The sequence below is a fragment of the Lactuca serriola genome, chromosome 5 (assembly GCF_051521515.1).
Source record: "Lactuca serriola cultivar US96UC23 chromosome 5, Lser_US96UC23_V15, whole genome shotgun sequence".
Classification (NCBI taxonomy): Eukaryota; Viridiplantae; Streptophyta; class Magnoliopsida; order Asterales; family Asteraceae; genus Lactuca; species Lactuca serriola.
The window spans coordinates 184206787-184218597 of record NC_136412.1 but is presented as its reverse complement, the minus strand read 5'-3'; the positions used below and the strand labels follow the sequence as shown (position 1 = coordinate 184218597).

At 32.1% G+C, this 11811-nt stretch overlaps 2 protein-coding genes and 1 long non-coding RNA gene across 3 annotated transcripts; 1 reads left to right on the top strand and 2 right to left on the bottom strand.

The window, feature by feature from the left end:
• Positions 1-726: 726 nt before the first annotated feature.
• LOC145053358 (uncharacterized) lies at positions 727-1616 on the bottom strand. The gene is made up of 2 exons (XM_079001400.1): positions 1304-1616; positions 727-1113 (listed from the first exon to the last, which is right to left on the bottom strand). The coding sequence occupies exons 1-2, from the start codon at positions 1599-1601 to the stop codon at positions 1034-1036; spliced, it is 378 nt and encodes a 125-aa protein (XP_078857526.1). The 5' UTR covers positions 1602-1616; the 3' UTR covers positions 727-1033.
• Positions 1578-4158, top strand: LOC145053359 (uncharacterized). Its single transcript, XR_013684444.1, has 3 exons — positions 1578-1906; positions 3525-3700; positions 3772-4158. It is a non-coding gene; the product is annotated as an uncharacterized LOC145053359 (long non-coding RNA).
• Positions 4159-4895: 737 nt separating this feature from the next.
• On the bottom strand, positions 4896-6092 carry LOC145050003 (protein FAR1-RELATED SEQUENCE 12-like). Its single transcript, XM_078998325.1, has 4 exons — positions 5967-6092; positions 5547-5906; positions 5234-5483; positions 4896-5152 (listed from the first exon to the last, which is right to left on the bottom strand). The coding sequence occupies exons 1-4, from the start codon at positions 6090-6092 to the stop codon at positions 4896-4898; spliced, it is 993 nt and encodes a 330-aa protein (XP_078854451.1).
• Between the last annotated feature and the right edge of the window lie 5719 nt (positions 6093-11811).

Here is an 11811-nt window from a genome sequence, read left to right as displayed (position 1 = left end):
ACTTCAATTTTCTTTCATGTTTTAACAGGCTACTCAAGGACCAAAAGGGTTACGAGAATATTAGTTGAAGCATTTAACCATAGATAATAAGGAAAAATGCAAGAAATAACAACCTACTTCGATTTATACCATATATAAAACTTTTAACTTAGGAGTATAAAGACAAGGAGTATAAAGACAGGATGTATGTAAGTTTATGCATGATTGTATTTCCAATATTTTAATTATTAAGACATTTTACATTGAATAAATTTATCCAATTATAGCAATGAATATTATTTGTATATTGATGACATTAATACAGTTGTATAGGTGTTAAATGTCACATGTCACAGGAAAAGAAATGATCTTTGTGGAAGATGAGAAGGTGTTAAAGAGAAGACTGTAACAACTGGTAAAAAAAATTGGTCAGAGTTCGACGGTCAAACCACCGCGAACCGTTATGCAATAAAGACCAATTGCGTGAAAACTTTATGTTTATAATATATATTAAATATGTTATATTTATAATTGTTTTTAGAACATCTCAAAACGGCTCAAAACCCTAATCATTGAGATTGAATCGGATCCTATAAATCGTGAAACTTTAAACAGATTTTCCCGTAGTTCTACTTATCGGATTTAAGATCCGTTTGACTTTTTAGAAACCTTATAACCGAGATTATTAGTTGAATATAAACTTTCAACAATATAACTATAGCATTTATATTTATATTTTCTACCACATCACTCAATAATACATAAATACATGTTTGTACATATAGAAAATACATGTTAATACATAATAAATACATGTGAATAATTTAAACAATACTTTGCTTCGAAGGCTATCTAAAAGTACACCAATAAATGAAATTGAGAATTATGTTTCTTATACACTTTCAACTTACCCAAAATAACACTCTAAAGGAATCGCATGGTACAACCAAATCATATAGAAAGCTAAGTGATTTTCAACCTTGGACCACCTGTAATGGGTTCATTGCTTCAAATTATCTCTCTTCTTTCTTCTTTCTTCTTCGTGATTTACTGCTCAAGGAACCACCGATGGTGGTAGCTGTTTCCGGCGAGACCAAGAGGGGAGCATCCCCGTTTTCTTTCTCCTTTTATTTTCTGTCAATTGAAACAACAAAACGACCCTTAATATCATTGTTTGATTTTGCTTCTTGTATTCCCCTCTTCTTCAATTTCAATCACAGAAAACTCCACAGGAGGTGGAGATCTCCGACAATCAGAGAGGGCAGTAGCCCCTCGTATCTCCTCTTCTCTCTAGTCGAATACACAAGAGACTAGAACCACTTACCTTTCGTTGTTTGCTTTGCCCACTGAACAACCAACTCAACACCTGCTACACCACCGCAGTCACTGCTGCTGTTTCCCTTTCGTTTTTCCTTGCAGCCGGCGATGAAGTCACGAAGACGAGGAGGGTCGCCGGTCTTGATGGACCCTTCTCCCCTCATCGCAAACTGATAACCCACCTCCAATGACCCCCGATTTCTGTGATCGTCCCTTTTTTTTCCCGATGAGTGAGGACGGTGATTTCCCCCATCGATCTTGTGTAGCCGCTTTTTTTTTGCTCGATCTGATAACCACGATGGCATTTCCCTTTTTAATTGTGTTTTACAAATAAACCAAACCAGCCCCTCAAATAATTTTTAAAGAGCAAAACCCACCCCTTGTGGTAATTGTTTGATCAACAGCTTGTATAATTACCAAATCAACCCTCCGATACCTTGCTTTATTTAAATCGGTTCCTATTGTTTATAATAATGGAACACAGCAATTCCTTTATTTTAATTGGTTACAAAAGGAACCCAGAAATGTTTTAAAGTCCAAGAGTGGGTAACTTGCGGTTTCTCATGACAAGCTTCACGAAGCGAGCCTAGATCGAGATCACGCATCGAATGTGAGTTTCTACGGCCCCCTCTTTTACTGTTTTAATATTTGGGGGAGAATACATGAGTGTCTATTTAAAGTTTGATGAATTTCAAGTCTTATACATAATTAGGCGAATGCCCGCACGTTGCGCAGAAACACCTATATAGTTGAAGTCTTTACAAATATATGATTTTTTAAATATAACAATAACGTTGTTGTTAAATTTGATATAATAATTTGTATATACTAAATTGATATAATATATTGATTATTTTGAATTATATGATAATATATACATTTATTATAACTTCTTAATCTCAATCGTTTGAATGACTTTTACCCGCGAGTTACCCCTGAATAAAATTAAATATAGTATATGATTTAATTTTGTTTATAGTTGCTTTTATTGTTAATTAATATTTTAAAATTTATTTACTTAATGTTTTAATTTCTATCATTATAATTATTTAAAACATTAAACATTGTTTTTTTATTTTAAAACTAACAATATAATCATTTACATAGAGTTGTTTTTAATTATTGTTATTGTAAGTTATTTTAAGCTACTTATTTGGAAACTTTTAACGATTAGAAAAATATATTTAAAAAATATTTTAGTTAAATTGAAATTACAATTTAGTTTTTGCTTTTATCATTTTTAACTATTTATAAAATATTCTTTAGTTTTTTTTAAATGAACTGAAATTTGTATTTGAGTTGACATTGTAATGCGCAGAAACACCTATATAGTTGAAGTCTTTACAAATATATATATTTTAAAATATAACACTAACGTTGTTGTTAAATTTGATATAATAATTCGTATATTAATTTGATATAGTATATTGACTATTTTGAATTATATGATAATATATAAATCTATTATAACGTCATAATCTCAATCGTTTGAATAACTTCTACTCGCGAGTTACACATCAATAAAATTAAATATTATATATGGTTTAATATTATTTATAGTTGTTATTTTTAACTGATTTTTTAAAATATATTTGCTTAATGTTTTAATTTCTATCATTATAATTATTTAAAACATCAAACATTATTTTTTGATTTTAAAGGCAACATTATAATCATTTATATAGAGTTATTTTTAACTATTGTTATTATAAGTTATTTTAAGCTACTTATTTGAAATTTTTTAATGATTATATAAATATATTTAGGAAATATTTTAGTTAAACTGATATATTACAATTTAGTTTTTGCATTTATTACTTTTAGCTATTTACAAAATATTATTTGGTTTTTTTAGTCGAACTAAAATTTATATTTAAGTTGACACTGTAACGTTATATTTAAATTAACAATTTAAGTATTTTGTCTAGACTGTTCAAAAATTGTAGCTTTAAACTAATAATGGTTTAGACAAAATTGCAAATTTGGTCCCTATGGTATGTCAAAACTAGCATGTTTGGTCCAAAATGGGTTTGGCTTGCAAAGATGGTCCAATAGTTTCTATTTGTTGCGAGTTTAGTCCAATGGCTTAACAGCCGTTACCAAACTCCCGTTAATTTACCCATGCCCCTCTCACTAAAGGGTATTTTAGTCCATTCATCTAGCCCCTTTATTATTTTATTATTATTTAGTCCATAAAGAGACTATAACGTCTCTATTCTCGTCTCCAGAAACAAGCCCTAACTATCACTCCCTCTCTGATTTCATCTTCTCCATCGATCACCGCCCTATGATTTCATCTTCTCCATCGACAATGGTGATGTGCTTCTGTAGAAAGTGGGCGATAGTTTGGACATCGTGGACAGATAACAACCCAGGGCGCCAATTTTGGGGATGTCCTGACCCAGTAAGTGTGTTAAACTTTATTTTGAAGACTGCTCCCTGATGATCTAATGTTTCTTTCTTCTTTTTTTCAAGAATTCATCATGTGGGTTTATTGGGTGGTATGATGAACCCATGTGTGCTCGTTCCAAAGTTATAATACCAGGGTTGCTTAGGACAATCAATAAGCTACGAAAAGCAATGGATGATATAAAAGAACAAGCAAGCAAGCATGAAAAAGCAATGGAGAAGATCAAAGAACAAGCAACTATGTTGAAGTATTACCTAGTCTATAGTTGGATTTTTTTTGTTGTTGTGTTGTTGTTCTTGTTGTAAGTCCACAGGTTGATTGTGGTTATCTTTTGTAATAGGATAGGGGTATATGTGTCTGGTTTAAGTATTTTTTTTTTTGCTAATGTGGAACATTGTTGTAATGCACAGTAATGGTTAATGAAAATTTGGTATCTATTGACCAATTATGGATTTGTTCTATTGTTCATACATAATCTTCTAAAGATAACATATAATGCATCCATATGTAGTTAACACAAAAGCATACTAAAGACATAATACCTATTACCATCTTCAAAATACATGTCATAAGTTAATTGAAAACAAAGTTATTGCAACAAAAGACATCCTGCATCTAGGAATCAAACCAAAGTTGTTCAATACAGTCAAACCAAAAGATAAAACCAACATAGACCATCAAGTCCCTCCCTGACCTTTGCATGTCCTGGAGTTGTGCCCTTTGTTTCTACACTTACTACAAGTCACACTAACAAACTTTCTTGTTAGTTTCCCACTACCATGTGGACCATGACCATGAATCTCACTGGGACCAACATCTGACCTTTGACTCTGACTTTGACTCTTGCTTTGACTTTTCTCCTCCATGGATTGCCTTCTCTTCCTCTTGGGTCTCCCAGGTTGATTACGGTGTAGGGGAGGTGTGATCTGCATTGGACACTCACTTCTAGGCCACAGTGCCCGACCTTTAATTGGTTCCACCTTGTACCCATATGCAGTTTTCCAAGTTTGTAGCCAGTGCCCTTGTGGACATAAGTATGAAGCTCTTGTACACACTCACCATGATCTGCTTTGTTATACAACACAAAAATCACATGTCTGCAAGGGATACCTGTTAATTCCCATTTCCTGCAGCTGCATACCCTTTCATGCATATCAACAACATGTTGATCATTCCATGGGCCTTTGACTTAGTATTTTTCATCACCACACCATTCTGCAATGTACTGAGTAGCAGCTACTTCATTCTTCTCCATGATCTTTGTTGCTGTTGGGGTGAGTGGGCCTACACACTTTTGTTGCACCTTGAGGACATTGCATATCCTCTTCATCATATATTCCCTAATAAACTCCAAGCAGCTAATAATTGGTTTGTCTCTCCCATCAACTAGCTTTCCATTAAACACCTCACAAAGGTTGTTTAACAGCATGTCTGTGGTTGCTCTCCCTGTATAGAAAAGGGTAAAAGTGTCATAGTGTTATGTGAAGGGTAAAATGGTAAAAGGGTAAAAGGGTCATAATAGCTTACCTGTGAAATGGCTTTTTGCCCAATGTTGTGGTGGTATTGACTTCAACCATTCATATGCTGATTTGTCATATAAATTGAATTGGTGCATGAAATGCTTAAACTCTAGCACTGTTGTAGATGTGGCACAATCCCAAAGGTGATCTTTATATTCCTTAGTTCTCCATTGTTTCTTCATGTTCTCATGTATATGTCTGAGACAGAACCTATGCTCAGCACATGGGAACAGTTGACTAACTGCTTGTAGCAAACCCTGGCAACAAATTACACATGATTAACAAATAAACATTAAAAATAATAAATAAACAACCATTACCTTTTGTCTGTCACTAACAAAAGTGAAATTAGACATAGCATGTAGATCCAAGTCATCACCAAGACATTCAAGGAACCACTTCCAAGATTCACAGTTTTCAATCTCTACAATGGCATATGCAAGTGGGTATATGCCATTGTTGGAATTTAATCCAACTACAGTTAAGATCTGGCCTGGATAAGGGCCTTTCATATGAGCCCCATCTAGCCCCAAGAAATCTCTTAAACAAGCTTTGAATCCCTTCTTCATCCCCCCTAGGCAAACATAAATTCTTTTGAAACATCTTGAAGTGCAATTCACCAAATTAGATTCTGAAACATCTCCAAGTTCTAATTTGACTGTGGTATCAGGATTGGTTGACTGCAACTCAAGGATATAGTCTCTCAGAACTTCATACTATTTTTTGTAATCACCCACTACAATCTTTTTTGCATCTGCTTTAGCTCTAAAAACTTTATGGATTGAGAAACCCACTCCATACTTCTTCTGTAATTGTTCTTGGAGAGCTTTAACTGGGATAGTAGGGTTGGATTCTACCCGATCCATGATTTGTTTGGACATAAACTTCGTTGTTGTAGCTCTCACCTTCCTTGTATTCATACAAGTGTGTTTGTCTTCATATGTTTTAATGTACCAGCTGCTTGCATCTGTAGACCTCGAGGCATGTAACATCCAAGGACAAGAAGAATCTGCTTTTTCCTAACTTGTCCCACCTTGTTTGTCCTTTTCTTTACTTTTCCCTTTACTTTTCCCTTTAATTTTCCCTTTACTTTTTTCAGCTTGGGTAGGTCCACCAACTCCATCATTAGTAAATGCCACAACTCCATTATATATGGCCCTCAATCTGGATTTGTCATTTTTTTTAAATGCAATATTCTTTTTTGTTTCCAATGCATGCATTTTGATTTTCTCTTTCAACTCCTGCTTACTGTTATACTTTTGACCTATTTTAAAATGACACTTATGAACCTCACCTAAATAACAACTTTTTTCCTTACTTAGTTGTTTCAAAACTGCTCTTCTCTTCGTGTCATGGTCAGAATCCTCATCCATGGAATCAAAAGCATCATTGTCAATGACATCTAACTCATCTGCTTCTTCATCACTCTCATGTTGTCTAGGATTCCTAGCCCTTTTATCTAAGAACTCTACTTCTGTATCAATGCTCATGTTAAAATCCCTCATATCAACTTCAACATCTTCAATTACATTATCTTCATCCACCCAATAATCACAAACATCTTCCTGCTCTGTTTCACTTCTTTATTTACTTTCAACCTCACTTACATTTTCTTTTCCACTACTATCCATGTTAGACTGAGGTTGGTTTTCACTTCCATCTTGGACAAAAGCATCAGTTTGATAGTCAAAATCCCAAAAGTCATTCATTTGAGGTTGGTTTTCTTCATCCATCTGAGCTTGGTTTTCTTCATCCATTTGAGGTTGGTTTTCTTCATCCATCTGAGGTTCATTGGCATCATGCATGTCAGTGCCATTGACTCCATCAACATTGCTTTGTAGTATTTGTTGGTAGAGTCCAATATCAAAATCAGTAGCTGCCTCAACAAAGTCTTTGGCTATCTGCTCAGTCTCACCAATATCATCAAAGTATATTTTCTTATTGCAAGATGCCATCACTCCATCCTTGCTCATACCCCTTCTCCTATTATATCTAGGTGATAAGGATACGACTTGAACTATTTCATTAACTTGGATTTCAGGTTGGTTTGCTTGAGTGGGCACCACATCAACTAAATTATCAATAGGTGTAGTCATCACTGGTGTTTCCTTTGATTGGTCATCAAGAGCTTCATCAATGTGTTGCACATCCTCATGTGGTTCATCTAACTGTACAAGGGTAACCTTGGTAACAGGCTTAGGATTCAAGAAATAGGTGAGTAGTCTTGTTTCACCATGCTCTGTGTATACCTTCATCACTTTGTGCTCACTGACATATTGAGAAAAGTTTGCAACATCTTGATCATTTCCTAAAGGGCGAAGACCAAAGTGGAAGTCTCTACCAGGCACAGGAAAATGGTAGTATATAACAAGAGGAACCCCATATCTAAAACCCTTCATGATTGCATCGAGCTCATGAACTGAAAACTCATCTATGTCTACCATGTCAACATAGTTTACAGTTCCATCAATGTAACGGACATCAGGGTACTTGGTGAACTCACCTCCATGGTACAACTTAATGGTAAACAATGTTGGGTGTCCATCTTCAAAACAAGAAAAAAAAACACCTCAGTTGGACTTACTTCAAAAAAATCAAGAAATCAAAAGATGAAAAAGGGCAAATTACGTACCATAAACAACCTTGGGGTTGAAGGGTGTGTTTAACAACCTTACGTGCCACATTGTTATGTTCATCCACCGATAATCTCTACAAATCGCAGCTTAACTAACAGAACTGATTTTGTGTCTAGGGCTTTTATTGATCTTGGTAAAGAACGACGGTCTACTTTATTGAGGAGGAGACGAACTGCTTTTATTGAGCTTTAGCGGGAACGGTTACAGGGATGAATGGACTAAAATACCCTTAAGTGAGAGGAGCATGGGTAAATTAACGGGAGCTTTGTAACGGCTGTTAAGCCATTGGACTAAACTCGCAACAAATAGAAACTATTGGACCATCTTTGCAAGCCAAACCCATTTTGGACCAAACATGCTTGTTTTGACATACCACATGGACCAAATTTGCAATTTTGTCAATGGTTTACATGCAACAACATTTTAAATCTAATAAATTAAGTATAATATGTTAAAATTTAAAGACATAAGTTTATAAACAGAAGTAAAGATATTATTTTAAAATTGAAATTTAGTCTATTTATGATTACACTTTAGGTTTGATATTTATTTAACCTTATTAACCAACTTACACATATTATTAGAAAGACACTACAATTTATCACTTTTAATTATTTATAAAATAATCTTTGGGTTGTTTAAGTTAAATAAAATTTATATTTAAGTTGAGTCTATAATGTTATATTTTAATTAATAATTTAAGTTTTTTATACAAATTGTTCAAAAATTATACCTTTAAAATGATAATGGTTTACATTCAATAATATATTAAAAGTAATAATTTAAGTATAATATGTTAAAAGTTAAAAAACATAATTTTATAAGTACAATTAAAGATATTATGTTAATATTGAAATTTAGTTTATATATGAATACACTTTAGATTTGATATTTATTTAACTTAATTATCAAATTATAATTATTATTATAAAGAAATTAAAAAGTCATGGGAGTTTCAAACGAATGTGGTGAAAGGAAAAAAGAATGGGGGTTTCAAATGCATGAGATTCAAGAAAAAATGCTAGCTTTATAAGTATGTATGAAATGACATCATACTTTATTATTGGTTAAGAGTTATGAAAATAACAATTTAAAAGGTATAAAGTATTAATAAATTATATAAGTTATATTAGAATGCTATAAATGATATAATTATACCTTGTTGTGATATATTAATTAATATTAATAAAAATCACTGGATTATAAGTACATTGACATGAAGATATAAGTTATTCGACGAATCATAAACTATAATACTCGTCGTATATATGTACATGAAAATATTGAGAAAGCGTAAAAAGACACTATATCCATAACAAAATGTGTTATTTGATACAATTGTGTACAAAGGAAATGTACATTGTCTTAAACGACTATAAATAAAGATTTGACGAATATATAATAATTAATTGAAAATATACTAAAAATCAATTATTATTATTATCCTCTTATTATGTGGGAATGAGTTCTAAGTAAATGATATAATTTATTTTATAAGTATTATAAAAATATAAATCACTTTAGTTGTGATACTAAATGCGTCACATACAATGATATAATTGATTCTCAAATCTTTAGGGATTATTACCTAATAAATTAGACGGCATATCAATTATGCAATTTATGGAGTATTTGCATAAATGAGTATTCGGCTATGCGAACGAACATCTTCCTTATTGGCTGAAGTAAGGAACTATACAAATTATTACCGCCACAATAGTCGAATGCTACGCTAAATTCACTATCTAACTAATTTAAATAAGCTTCGAAAATCTTAATAATCTAATATTCGCGTTAGTGACCCTAGTGAACGACGAATTTTATGAGTTGAAGAATTATCGTCATGGATTTTGTGGATTGTGTATCCCGTGTGTGTTTGTGGGAGGAATGTATCGAAAGGGGTGAAAGAGAGAGTTTTATGATGGTGTATTTTTCCTTTGTAGGGATCAAAACCTGGAATCAACACCTAGCTCTATAACCGTTAATCCAGGAGGAATCATATACTGTAGGTCTATGTACATGGCATAGATTTATAATAAAGAACCTTGGTGTAGCTCTATTTTTTTATGGAAAGATTTATGCAAATGGTTATTTTCCGTCTGTGGTTGCTAGCTACAACTTCGTCTGACGAGGCAACAGGCGTCAAGTGTTTTTTTCTTCGTTACTATACAACTGCTTTTAAACGTTAGTAATGATCTCAATTCCTCCATTTATATTTATATTGTGTCTGTGTGCTTGTTTATTGTGCCTTTATAGCTTGTGGAGGAGCGACGAATAGTGTCGGTTATAGACAAATTGATATATATTGAAGATTTTATTCGAAGAAGTGTAGATCTAGATCGAGTCAATCCTCCCAATTTGGGCCGAGTGTATAAGAGTGTTTAGGTATTTAACTACCTCTCCTTACGACACAATTCTCCGTAAGCAGAGACGTTTGAAAGAATAGAATTGTAAAGATAATGGTTAATATTTGTCGTTGAAATTATACGAGTGGTAAAAATATGCATTTATAATTTACCAGTTATTGAAAAGTATTTTGGGATGAGTTTGCCCAACTGGTTAAGTGTTGATTTCCAAATTAAGTAAGATAATGCTTAATTAATAATATGACACGGATTTACAAAGTTTATAAAATTCAAATTTTTGAGTTTTATGTATAAACTATACGAATGTTTGTACAAAGTTTTAAGAGTAAACTTGGCTATTTTATGTTTACACAAAGTGTGATATGACTTTATTTATATAAATTGTTTTTCAAAATCTTTATATAAAGAGCATTTCGGTCATGAGAACCGTAAGAATTTGTTATAAGTTTAGTTTACTTATATATTTTACAAATGGTGTATTTTTGGATTTGAGCAAATGACATATCTAAATGAGTTTAAATATACTTTTATGACTCAATTATTTTATACTTTCAATAGAAAAATATGTGTTTATAAAAGCTGGTCAACCAGATAAATTTTATAAAAACATTTTTGGGTGTAAAAATACTTTTTGCCAAAACCTGTAGAACTCACCAACAATTTTGTTGACGTATCTTAATGCATGTATTCTCAGGTTATTTATAAGGTCAGAAGAGTTTGTACAGAAGATTCTCCGATATTCTTATCATACAAATGCAAACACCGGATTGTTAAGTGTATGTAGTGATTCAACAATAGTTATTATCAATGTAATTTCTATTTCGGTAATAATAGAAGATTGTATTTGTATTGTTCAATGTATGTTCAATAATTGTGATTACTGGTTTACGTTGCACACCTCGGCGTTTCCTCCGTTGGTCGAGGGTGTGACAAAGACACATTCATCGCAAACAGAAAAGGAAATGATTTTGGATATTTTGAATTGATCAAATTGTTGGTATAAAGGGCAGGAAAGTAACAAACTTCGAACATGATTTGTGATAATTGGAATTAAGATACTTTCAACAAAATAAAATTTTATTTTGTTGACTTTAATTGTATTAAAGTTTATCATGGAATAAAGTTTTAAATATGTTGGTTTTATTGATTTAATGGTTAAAAAGTTCAATTTTTTTTAGGAAATTATGTGGAGTAAAACCAATAATTTATTGTTTGATGAACTTATCGTAAATTGGTTGCCATAACATTAGGATTTCATTATCACATTCATAGTAGAAAGTCATGTAAAGAAAAATCATATTTTAATATATTAACTGTGTATACAAGATCTATTTATTATGTTGCATCATATAGTTACATTTTTATTTGGTTTAGTTTAATTTTGTTCTTTTATTCAAAGGCACTTAAATGCAGTTTGCCTTATAACATATACTATAGTTTTTATTATAAACATATACTATTTAAATAAAATATAACTTATTGAAAACAATTGTCCCAAACACTTCACCACAATTAATATTTACCTTCCAACATAAAGAAACAAATCGTCACTATAAAACTATTTGCCGAAACATGTTTTTTGA